The sequence below is a fragment of the Panthera uncia genome, unplaced genomic scaffold (assembly GCF_023721935.1).
Source record: "Panthera uncia isolate 11264 unplaced genomic scaffold, Puncia_PCG_1.0 HiC_scaffold_57, whole genome shotgun sequence".
NCBI lineage: Eukaryota > Metazoa > Chordata > Mammalia > Carnivora > Felidae > Panthera > Panthera uncia.
Genome location: NW_026059726.1, coordinates 62,888 through 75,933, shown reverse-complemented (window position 1 = coordinate 75,933; position 13,046 = coordinate 62,888). Strand labels below are relative to the sequence as shown.

General features: G+C 43.3%; 1 protein-coding gene across 4 annotated transcripts in view; it reads left to right on the top strand.

Moving 5' to 3' along the window:
- Positions 1-3,455: 3,455 nt before the first annotated feature.
- LOC125918228 (N-acetylneuraminate lyase) overlaps positions 3,456-13,046 on the top strand; it is a 38,535-nt gene continuing 28,944 nt past the window's right edge. For 3 of the 4 annotated variants that reach the window (XM_049624256.1, XM_049624254.1, XM_049624257.1), the window contains exons 1-2: positions 3,668-3,749; positions 8,121-8,206. In XM_049624256.1, coding sequence (XP_049480213.1) covers positions 8,139-8,206 — 68 coding nt within the window. In that variant the 5' untranslated portion in view covers positions 3,668-3,749; positions 8,121-8,138. Of the gene's footprint in view, positions 3,535-3,667; positions 3,750-8,120; positions 8,207-13,046 lie in introns of those variants that run through there. The other variant, XM_049624255.1, reaches the window with a different exon arrangement.

Sequence of the window (13,046 nt, the reverse complement as noted above, 5' to 3'; positions counted from 1 at the left end):
AAAGGACTGTTCTTCCTCACCATGGAGAGAACTTTCTCAGGCCCACGATGGAGAGCAACGCTTCAAGACCCAAATTCCATTCTCCTTCCTTCATGAACGTTCCCCAATGTAGCAGTATTCTGGCTGTCTACAATCCATTTCCTCTTTCCTGGTAAGGACAACTGTAACATTGTCATTTATAATAAAAACTATAAATTTGGTCTTCCATTTCTGGCACAGAGCTCCTAAAACTCTTGACATTTCCGAAGAGATGAGAGCAATGAATGTCTTTTGTTATGTTAATGAGGTGACTAGCTTTTCGAAAGCATCTTAGGATAGGGGCTGGTTGCCAAGAGAATCAATCATGTGATTAGAAGGTTGAAACTTTTGGTTCCATCCCCAACCTTCTCCAAAATTGAATCAATTACCAATGGCCAGTGATTTGATCAATACTGCCTATGTAGGGGCACCTGGGTGGCTCAGTCGGTTAAGTGTCCAATCTGCTCAGGTCATGATCTCACAATTCGTGGGTTCTAGCCCCATGTCAAGCTCTGTGCTGACAGCTCAGAGCCTGGAGCCTGCTTTGGATTCTGTGTCTCCCTCTCTCTCTGCCCCTCCCCCACTCACACTCTGTCTCTCTCTCAAAAATAAACATTAAAAAAAAAAATACTGCCTATGTAATGAAGCCTCCATAAAACCCCAAAAAGGAGGGCGGGCAGAGGGTTTCCAGCTGGTAAATATGGAGATTTGGGGAGAGCATACACTTGTGCTCAGAAAGGACATGGAAATTATGAACCCTTTCCCCATCCCATGCCCTATGCATCTTTTCCACCTGGTTGTTCCCAAGTTATAGCTTTTTATAATAAGCCAGTGATCTAGTAAGTAAAATGTTTCTTTGAGTTCTATAAGCTGTTGTAGCAAATTAACCAAATCCAAGGAGGGGGTCAAAGGAACCTCTGGTTTATAGCCAATGGGTCAGAAGCACAGGTAATAGCCTGGATCTGATGTAACATCTGAAGTGGGGGTGGGGCAGGGAGGGCAGACTTCTATGACTGAACCCTTAACCTGTGAAATTTGATGCTATCTCTGGGGAGATAGTGTCTGTCGGAATTGAGTTAAACTGTAGGACACCCAGCTGGCATCAGAGAACTATTCCTTCTTAGTGAGGGGAACACCTCCCACACAGTGGAATTGGTACTAGAACATTTCAACACCATGATAAGAAGGTAAGGGGAACCTTTCTGGGAAGGTTTCTCCAAGTCCACTCAGGAACCTGTGATAAGGCTCCACTGTCAGCACCAAGGATGGAACGTGTGGCCAGTCTGATCAATTACAGTGTACTGTATCCCCCCCAAGCTCTTTTCTCCACATCGCTGAGTTTCAAACTTGAATTGTAGTGAACACAATACGATGAGGAACCCCAACATATATATTTTTTTAAACAAAGCAGAGTTGAAGGGAGTAAACATCTCCAAATCCAACCCTCTTCGCCTGCAGGTAGATAAGCACTGAGCTCTGCGCTGTGGGAAAAACAAAGAAATAGGACAAGGTACCTGCCTTGAGCACCTCGCAGTGGAATGAGGGGGCAAGAAAGAAAAGCATAAAAAGTAATGATGATTAAATAACACTGTACAACAATAAAAGAAAGGCCACAGAGCCCTTGCCACTTATCAGACAAATGTTAGAGGACTTCGGGCCAGCAGTGAACCTTGGCTGTCTCTCCCTTCTTCTAAGGCCTCCTCCTTGTCTAAGACTGCTCAAGTGTCAACCTCCCCCAGGAAGACTTTTCAGAAATGCTCTCCTGCCTCATCATGCCCACACACTCACCCCTCTGCCCAGATCAGAGTCTTTCCCTCCCTCAGTGTTTCATACCTTTGTACCAGCATACGTATTTTTAAAGGTAAATGTCTTCCCCACAATTCATTGGAGAGGCTGTGAGTTTCTTAAGGGCATGTAGTGGAGGCTATGATGCTCCCCCTCCACCATTCCAGTGAGACTCTTCCCCACCCCCTTTCTTTCCATAGCTTCTACCACAGGTGTCAGCCCTGTATGACCATCAAGGCTCTCCCTGCCTTCTCCCTGGGTCCCTCCCCAAGTATATTTCCTGCACCTCAAATCCAGTTTTAGCATCTGTTTCTTAGCAAACCCTAACACACTATTATAAGCCATTGCTTTGTACTACTACATATATTTAAACAGTAGTTTATTCATTTAACATGTTGGTTTATTGGTTGACAATATTAAGCCTGATGTTCTATAACTTTTGGGTACTGAAATACTTAATTTTGCATGTATTAAAGTATGACTTTGAAAAAACTTACTAACGTCTCATTAGGATATATTCTTGTTGACATTCTTAGACAGACATAACTAGGACTTTTCCCTTCCTTTTTTGCAGGAAAACATAGAGTAGTGGTTAAAAGTATCATCTCCCGCACTACTTGAGACCAAATCACAGCTCAACTACTCATGGGCACTGTGGCCTTTGGCAAATTACTCAAACTCATTAAAATACTTTTTTTTTTTTTTTCTGATCTTTAGAATGGGATGGTGCTGAGGCACCTGGATGGCTCAGTTGGTTAAGCGTGGTACTTAGGCTTAAACAGGACTTCAGCTGAGGTCATGATCTCACCATTTGTGAGTTCCAGCCCCGCATTGGGCTCTGCACTGACAGCGTGGAGCCTGCTTGGGATTCTCTCTCTCTTCCTCTCTCTCTGCCCCTCCTCCACTTACACTCCCTCCCTCTCAAAATAAATAAAATTAAAAAAATAGAATGGGATGATGGTTCCTCAACTGTAAAATATGACTTTAAAAAATAGTACTCACGACAAAGGATTGTTTTATGAATTGATTAATGAATTAATTTCTGGAGCCACATGCAATGAAAGTACTTCTACAATGGGTTTAAAAGCATTTAAAATGCAAACTAGAAAGCCCTAAGGGAAATTTATTTTCCCTAAATGAATTAAGCATAGGCCATTGTCTTTTATGCAAAATTGAGGATAATTCACATTAACAAGAGAAACCTGAGGACTTGTCTATGTTTCTGATGTATTGGCACAGCATGTGACACTAGAAAGTAAACTCTTGACATTCCTACAAGTAGAGATATTTTGTTTAAAAATAATTATCCCGTTCAAAACTCTTTCAGTTGTTCTCCAGAATACGCAGGAAAGCTACCACTTTAGAAACGAATCCAATTTTAATATCCGTTCATCACCTTTGAACATGAGGGCATGTGGGGTTGGGGCAGCAGCACCAGCCCGAAAAGCACAGACGGGATCCCCGACTGGCAGGCAGGGTTCTCAGCATGCTTCGGAACCGGCAGCCCAAATTTCAAAGCCCACAACCACGAAGTACCTGTTGCTGCCGAGCCCTGGACAGAAGTTAAAGCGAACAGGAGCCCAGGAGGCATCCGCAAGCGGTACGACCCGCGCAGCAGAAGGGGAAGGGAGAGTTTGCCCCGCGGAATCTGGGCGCGCGTAAACACGCGCCGCGGCTCGGGAGGCGCAAGCTCGGAAGCTCGCAGTCCCGGCGCCTCGCCCACACCCCCAGGTAACGCGGAGGGAGGCTAAACTGCACACGTGCTCAGCGTCCGGGGCGTGCGGGGCGCGCGGCTCTGCGCGGGCGCGTAGGCACGTGGTGCGGGGCCGCGCGGCAGCGGAGGAGAGAAAGGCCGCGGCGGGGGCGCGGGGCGGCGCGCAGCACTGAGGCGAGCGGCAGCAGCGGCGGCGGCCCACCCGCGACCGAGGCGGACCCGGGCTTATCCGGTGAGCGCGGCCCGCGCGGGGCGGATGGGCGGACGGAAACCTGCAGCCCACCCGGGGATGGGGACAGGGGGCCAGGGGGGCAGGGGGGCAGAGGGGCGGGGGGACGGGGATGGCCCGGAGGAGAGGGGAAGGCAGAAAAGCTGGGACGTGGGGCTAGAGGAAGTGCGAAAGCGACACGCTGCAGTCCTGGGGCAGGGGTCTGCACAGAGGGACCACTCCCCTGGATTCTTTCCGGACCGCATAGCCTTCTCCAAGGACCCTTCAGTGAGCTGAGTCAGCTGTGGAGTGGAACAGACTTTATCATTGCATTTGACCCAATGCCTTCATTTTATGGGAACTTGGTTATGTTTCTGCGTTTTGGTTTTGTTTCTTTCGTTTCTCCATTTCTTTTCTTCTTTTGCGCGTATTTCTTGAGTCATTCACCATGCCCAGAGTTGCATCCTCCGTCTCGCCCAGAGATTTTTTTTTTTTAACTTTGCCCTTTTCCGAGGATTTGACTTGAATTCTTTGTACTAAGTGTTGGTGGATAGAGATACAAGATTTCAAGAGTAATAGCCTCTCCCCAGCATCTCTATTAACATTCTAAATTCGCATTGAGCCCTAGGGTGGAGAACATTCTAACCACTTGCTTTTGATACAAGCTACAAAGAATGCCAAAGCTTGACGTTAACAAGTTTATTTAAAATTTGAATGTACAAAATATCAATCATTACCTATTACAGTTTTTGTGATCTTTTGCCCCTATCTCTTCCTGGAAATTCAGCATTCACAAAGTCAGCAAATTTTGGTCTTTTCGTGTACTGCTCTGTGCAGAGACAGATTTTTTTGAAGCTGTTCCTGCTCCCTGGTGGCTGACGCTGTAGAAGAGGAGCCAAAACCACCCTGCTAATAACATGTAACATTTTTAAGGAAAAGCAAGTGTTTGAGGGAATTTTGAGGAGTAAGAAGTTGTCTTCTTCTTGGGAGATCAAGGAATGTTCTTTAACTTGTACAGTGAGTTTTAAAAGTTGTCTAGACTCAAGGGGCTGAAGTGGGAGATAGTCATTCCAGATGGGAGAACCTAAGGAAGCAGGCCAGATGGGAGAAGGCGGTTAGGAGCAACAGGGAACACTTGAGCTAGTGCCCTTCAGGCATGAAGAGATTTATACAGAGCCCTGGACCAGGAAGTTTGGCATTTCTCCTACTGAAGCCAGGGGAAGTCATTAGCATTTTCTGAGCTGGGCCAAGGCAGGCTTAGAAATGTCTGTGCTTCCAGGAGATTAACCTGGAAGCCTATGTGGATTGGAGGAGGAGAGTGGGGATTAAGGTAGGAATTCCTGACTCTGACCCCACATCCCTACAGGTTCTATGTTTTTGAGATTTTGTAACCAAATTGCATTTACATGCACTTAATTTTGTTTCTTTCAATCAAAGCCATATATAAAACTACCCATCCAAGCTTCTGATGATCCTAAGAGTATCTGTAACTGCCCTAAGTGTGAAATAAATGTAACTAAAAGCTCAGAATACAGAAGTCTAGTGTGAACAGCCTAGCACTGTTTGAATTAGACTTTTGGTGCTGACCCTAGCTCTTGAGACTGTTATCATTTGAGCCTTCTTGAGTCCCTTTGGGCCTCTTAGACCTGGGGTTGTGCCCGTTGGTCTAGATAAGAGGTAATAAAGGGTAAGTTATGAGAGAGGCAGTAAGGGGGCAGGGAAGGAAGATGAGAGGCAAGAATACTTGCTAATGTCCTGTAGCCATCTGGTGCGACTTCATACTGTACTTGCTGTGTGCCGGGCACCGTTGTTAATCACTCTACAAGAATTCATTTAATTCTCAACAACCTATGAAATATGACTACTGTTATTGACAGGAGTGAACACCGAAGCACAGAGAAGGTAAATAACACTTCCAGGCTCACCCCACTGGGAACTGGTGGAGCCAGGATGCAGACCCATGGTGTCTGACTCCAGAGCTGATGCTCCACCTCCTCCACTGTAAGGACTAAAGGAAGCAATCATAGGGGGACAGGTGGCAGGTTCAGTCTGAAGTGTCCTGAGTTCAATGCTTGCAGGAGTGCCCGGTGGAGATACGCAGCAGGCATAGCGTCCATCTCCTTTAATGCACAGACATTCCTCTGGGATAGATGGGCCTATGTTATTGGCCTTGTGTTTTCCCCATGGGCCAGGTGATTACATTTGTCTCAAACCGCCCAACAGGATTTTGGTCTCATCTTCAAACTAGGACAGGGCAGAAAAATCCTAGTATCCCGTATATCACGTAAGGTTCCCCTTTATTGCCCTTGCCCTTCAATACAGAGCAAAACTACCTGAAGGATTTGGGCTTAATTTCAGGAGCAAGTCTTGCTAGGGACGTATCTGTAAGGGGGGGGGGGGGGATCACGTTGGCTTCCTATAAAAGCAGTAAATTTTGCCACAGTGTGCCCTTTCATGTCTTTGTCTTTGTTTTGTCCTGTTTCTGGCTTGAAGGGCTCACCTGAGCCAGAACTCTTGGAGGAGACAGAAAAAGTAAAAGATATGATCTTTGTAATCTGTAAAGTTTATGCTCCTATTTGGGGAAATGAGGTTAACAGTTATAAAGAGCAAGCAAAATGAAACAGTTGATAATTGTTACGTTGTGTGGGTCAACTTTAAGTATAGTGGACACGGGGCTTTTTAATGTGCCAGTGACCTCAGACCTGTAATATACCCCAACTTGTCCATTACCTATAGACATCACCGTGTTTGCTCTAAGCCAACCATGTTTTGTCTAATTGTCACCAAATACTATTTGGTTATATTTTATTTTCTTCTTCAATTTTTAAGACTTTGCATTCATGGCTTCGCATTTTTGTGTCTTACAGTTCAAAAAATGATAACAGTTCTGTAACTAGGTAAGTGGAAAAGCTGAGAGTTGAGCCAGGCAGTCAGCCTATGGAATCCAAGCTATTAACCACGATACTCTCTTGCCTCTCATTGGCTGTTTTCGACAGCCTCTTGGCTTTTTTACACTGGTGCAGACAGGTGTATTCTCTGCCAGATGGGGAGGGATCCTTTTGCCCCACATAAGTGGGGTCAGGTTGATTTTCTCAGCCATGATCACCCTGTCTGTGGAAGTCATTATCCAGCTACAATTTGAACACCTCATTCAATTACCTACATATTCATCCCTTTTTAATTGAACACAAGATGTCTTACCAGGTAACTCAGTGCAGGAAAAGCAAAGGCAAATGAAATGTATTCCCTGTCCTAGGGAGCTTGGTCTAGTGGGGGAGAGATGAATAAACAATTATGATACAGTGTACATGGTCTACTAGAGCTAGGAAAACAGGGCAAAACTAGTCAAAATTAGAATTTTCAAACATAGGTAAATCTGAAGATCATTAAGTAGATCACACAGAAGCCTTAAGACTGTAAGTGCTGGTTTTAGGTGAGCTTCTCCTTAAAAGAATGAAGATATGGAAAAACAAAAGAATGTCTCTTTTCTCCTGGCCATATTTCAATTTAAGTAATAGTATTTATGTATATATAATATATTATTTATATTATATATATTATATATCATTGTATATATTATGTATTATAATTATATATGATATATTATCATATATTATATATTACATATATTATAACTATGTATTATATATTATATGGTATATAGTTGTAATTATTATTTATATAATTGTATATTATATAATTACATATATAAGTTATAGATTATATTATATAAATATATAATATATAATATATATTATAATTATATATTACATATGTTATATATTTTATATATATAATGTATTATATATAAAATGTATATATGTTATGTATAATACGTAATATATATAAATATATATAATATATATAAAAATATATATTGTATATTATATATAATACGTTATGTATATAATATATAGGATAATATATATAATTTTATACATATGTTTTATGTTATATATGTATAAAATTACTATTAATTAAATTGAAATATGGTCAGGAGAAATATATATATATATATATATATATATATATATATATGTATATATATGATCTCCTTGAGTTAAATTGATGTTCTTTCTTGGGCCTGCTGTCATGTACCCCCTCTCTGTGAGGTTTCAGGCTGCCTGAATCACCTGTATAGACAAAGTGGGAGGCCTTTCTGATAGTATTTTCCTGGAACACTTGTCACCCCCCCCCCCGCTCCTGTCTTTAAAAATAATCTCCTTGTCTGCAAAATTAAGCTCTACATTTTACATTCTCTTCATTTGCTCTGTGTGTTTGTGTACTTGTAAGCATTTTTCACAATTTTAAACTGGGAATGGACTTTGCCTGGGAGTTTGATCATTAATTGGCATTCCTTGAAGAAGGAGAGGAATTATATTGTATGTTTTGCAGACATTTTTCAGCAGCTCAATGGCCTCCCAAAAGAAGAAACTTCAAGGTCTTGTTGCTGCAACCATCACGCCAATGACGGAGCATGGGTAACTATCACTTGGGACCTAAGGGGATCTGTTCTCATTCCAGCAACATGGACAGAAATCCTCTACACTAGCAGTCACTTAGACTGTGCACCTCTGTGGTACTGTTGCCAAATGGCAGCTTCTGTCAGTTATCCCCCCCCTGCATGGTCTCTGACCCCAAGTCAGAGAAGAGGTCTCTGTGTCACAGACTGAACAGGAAGAGAGAAGGTACAATGTGGCATCTTGCCTTTCTCCCAGCATCTGTAGCTCCAGAAAGTAAATTCTCTTTGAATTTCATCAGAGCCCTGGCTTTCCCAAATAAGGCCGGTGGAACTGGATGAGGAGAATCTCATTTTAGCAGGATTTGCTGTTAGCACTGACCTGGCCCCTCTAGATCCTGTCCCTGGAAAGCTGCATGATTCCACCCCAGGCTATTCGTAGATGTGATTAAAATGCCCTTCCTTGAGGAAAGTGGGGAAGTTAGCTGCAAGGTGGACCCCTTAGTATGTTTGTAATCACATTTCAGCATTGGTTAAATGTTGGCAGCCTGCAGGAATTCGAGGTAACAACAGATGATTGCTGAGAACTCCTTACCCAAACAAGTATTTTAGCTCCTAGATGAATGTTATGGCAGGCCCTTTGCTCGGTCCTAGCAGATAACGGTCACGTGCCGTAGGTGTCCACATGCAACGTGTAACTCCTCCCCAGACATTGGCATTAACCAAAAAGGGATTTATCCACCTGGATCTAAATGCTTTTGACCTGTTAGAGGGGTCAGTCTGCCAAAAACAGTCAAAATTCTGGATTCTTAAAGCTTCTCCTTTCTTTCTCTATAAAATGCAATGGTAATTCACCTGCATGGTGGACTTAACAGGTGTTCAAGTGAGGTCATCCATATGATGGTGCTCAGCACAGGGTCACTATGCACTTAGGTCAATAAGTTTGTTTGAACCACTGTTGTGGCATCAGATGGGGATGAAAAGATGATGGGGCATTTAAGATATCTTTATGCATGGCATTTTATTTTTTTGGTCTTATGTTGCTGAATTTGTAAACCTTGACCCTTCCCCTTTAAAAAAGGTGAAATTTCTTAGGATTTTGTATTCTCATTCAGAGCTGGCCATATCACAGTTTTCCCTCAGATCATTGGAGTTCAAAACCTCCATCTTCTCAGTTTCCTGAAAAATCATGTCTTTAACTAGGTCTAAATCGAATTCTTGCTGAGATGGCATTTAGATTACTCAGTGATTCCTAGCAGTTTTTTTCTGTTGCTTCTCCATTTCCACAAGTTCGAAGAAAGACTGAAGTCAGCTCTTTGTGTGTTAGCCACTGTTGGCCCCATAAAACAGATAAATCATGTGACTGCATGAGCAGGCAGGATTCACTTCCTGTTATTGACTAGGATCCTGTTTGCAAGCTCAGAACACGACTACTGGTTGATGCTGCTTTAACCTTTTTAATCAGACCCCTCAGCCTAGAAGGGACCTCTTGAACAGTCTCATTTGTTCCTTTGGGACTCACTGAGAGTGTCAGTGTGTTCTTCCTCCCCATTCCACTGTTTTCCCAGGACACCAAGCCCCAAGTATTAGAGATAAAGGACTCTGCTTTTTTGGATCCTTCTCCACTCCCCAGTATCTCTGGCCCTGCTGTCTCCATTTCTCTATTTCTTCCTCTTCTTCAATTCTTTTCCTTTTCTAGAACCTTCACTTTCCTGATGTGTGAAATTGGGGGTGCCTGGGTGGCTCATTCAGTTAGGTGTCCAGCTCTTGGTTTCAGCCCAGGTTGTAAACTCACAGTTTGTGAAATTGAGCCCTACATCAGGCTTTGTTCTGACAGTGTAGAGCCTACTTGGGATTCTTTCTCTCCCTCTGCCCTTCCCTGCTCGCTTACATGTGCATGCTCTCCCTCTCAAAAAAATAAACTAAAAACAAAAAAAATTTTTAAGAATTAAGTTAAATTAAGGAGAGCATGGGTGGCTTAGTTGGTTAAGTTCCGACTCTTGATTTTGGCTCAGGTAATGACCTCAGGGTTCGTGAGTTCGAGCCTCGTGTGGGGCTCTGGGCTGATAGCTCTGAACCTGCTTGGGATTCTGTCTCTCCCTGTCTTTCTGCCCCTCCCCCTGCTTGTGCTCACTCTCACTCTCTCCCTCAAAATAAATACGTAAACTTAAAAAAAAATTAAAATGTATGTCAGGGCATAGCACATAGTAAGCATATAAGTTATATTAGTTCCACTGTCTTCTTCTGCCTGCCCCATCCAAGCTTTCCTGTAGGTACAAGGCAAGATTGGAGCACCCACCGAGGACAGGTGGGCATTTGCCTACTTGCCTACAGGGGAATGTGAACTTCTGACATGTTTCCAGGAGATAAAAAAAGGGTCATGTGGAATCAAATACCTGGAAATTCTGCCTGGTGACCTGACATCATGGGTGTTTCCCTAACCTGGCTCATAAAGTAAGCCACAGTCTCCATGAGTGAGAGTGGTTGAAAAAGAACTCTTCCCTGCATCCTTTTTTCTTCATAAGTCTAAGAAATACTCTGATTCAATGCTGAATGTAAGTTAAAGTTATGGAATGGGGAAGTTCTCAGAAAGAACATGGTTAGGTGAGTTTCAGTTAGAATGTCTGGGTTCTTGACCCCCACCCCCCCCCAGCTTTACCACCAACTAGCTGTCTGACCCCAAGGAGGTCTTGTCACGTGTTAAAAGTTCTCTTTCATATTCTGTAAAGAGAGGGAGTTCAGCCATATCCTCTCCAAAGCCCATTAAAATTCAAAGAGTCTTCTCTGGTGCTATGTCATGAGGGATACTGCAGTGGTCCCGTAAGAATGTGTAAAAGCGCCTGTAACCCCAGTCCAGCCTGCACACTGTAGCACAGTGAGCTTCCTCATAAATAAATCTGATTACGTCCTCTTTAAGAATCTCTGGGGGCGCCTGGGTGGCGCAGTCGGTTAAGCGTCCGACTTCAGCCAGGTCACGATCTCGCGATCTGTGAGTTCGAGCCCCGCATCAGGCTCTGGGCTGATGGCTCGGAGCCTGGAGCCTGTTTCCGATTCTGTGTCTCTCTCTCTCTCTCTGCCCCTCCCCCGTTCATGCTCTGTCTCTCTCTGTCCCAAAAATAAAATAAAAAAAAAAAAAACGTTGAGGAAAAAAAAAAAAAAAAAGAATCTCTGCTGACTCCCTTTTGTCTAAGCCTTACTGCTTATCCACAGACTATTTGCTCTACATCACATGGGAACTTGCTAGGAATGCAGAATCTCAGGCCCTACTACATACCAACTGAATCAGGACAGGCATTTTAACTATCCCTGGATGATTCTTTAGCACATTAAAGTCCGAGATGAACTGATCTAAGTTCAAGCTCAGACTCTCTTGGATACCTCTCCTGCTACATTTCTGGTCCCCCAAACACCTCATAGTTTTTTCCCTCAGTGCCTTTACTCATTCTGTTTCCTCTGCCTTTTTCTACCACCATCCTCCCCTCCCTCTACTCCACGTGAGCACTTCTACTCATCCATCAAAACCATCCTCTGGTGCTTCTTCCCCATTTTCCGTAAAAAGAATGATAGAGTCCTTCCCCTGGGATTCCACGTCAGCCTGTGTACATCTTTACACATTACATCAGCCTGTGCATGCCTTTTACGGTACTCATTACCTGTCTCTCCCTCCAGGCTTGCAGCTGCTTCACCTTATTCCACGGATATTTATTGAGTACCAGGCAATCCGCAAAGACTGAGCGTGTTTTTTATTCATCATTCTGTCTTCAGCCTGTAGCACAGTGAATAGTACATTTTGTTATTTCACTAGGAAAAGAAGCTAACACTGATGAGCTAAATACTAGGTGTCAGTCATCATGTCGGGCATTTTAATGTACATGTTCCAATTTTGTTTAATGTTTATTCTGGGGAAGAGAGAGCATGATCAGGGGAGGGGCAGAGAGAGAGAGAGAGAGAGAGAGGGAGAGAGAGAGAAAGAATCCCAAGCAGGCTTCACGCTTAGGAAAGAGCCCAATGCAGGGCTCAATCATGACCTGAGCTGAAATCGAGTCAGACGCTCAGCCAACCAACTGAGCTACCCAGTGCCCTGTACATGTTCCAATTTAATCTGAGAGAGAACTACAATGTTGTTTGTAGAGTTGATGAGACCAAGATCCTAAAGGTTAACACACTGCCCCTAGCCATGTCACTGGAGAGAAAGATCTTTCTCTACCCACCTCAGTTCTCATCTTTTTCTACACAAGAGTAGAAGACGTTTGTTTTCCTTAGTTGTTTTGAGAAGTCACTCCTTCCCTTGGGCCAGTACAGTGTTTAGAACAGAAAGTCCATTTCAGATTGGCCAAAATGTCAAGAAAAAGACTGTTTCCTCCCCAGAATGCCTTTGGCTTCATCACAGGAATCCTCATATCACCCTCTGGTAAAAACAGACCTGTTACCCCAGTCCGAAAGGGCCTGGACCGCTGGAGTTGGAATTGTGTAGAGTATTGTTTTCTTAACTGTGTTGAGAGACTACATGACCCAAATTCTCAGAACAGAATGTTTTCTGGCAAGGCAGGGCAATTATGGTCCCTGAATACTTCCCTGCTGAAGGAGTTTTGAAGTAGCCAAGTAATTATTTTGCCAAAAGTACACATAACTTTCATCTGGTTTTGAATACTGAGAGTTATATGTAAAAGGCCAAAAAAAAAAAAAAAAAAGGGAATATCAGATATTCTGACAGGCATGCTCGTGACCTGCCCCTTTGATTATGTATTCTCAAATAAAGGGAACCTTTCACTTAGTGTCATACACCAGGAGAGGAAGTGAACAGCAATAGAGATTTTTCTCTGAAAAGCCACTTCAAATGAATTCTGTTATCCTTCTCCCCT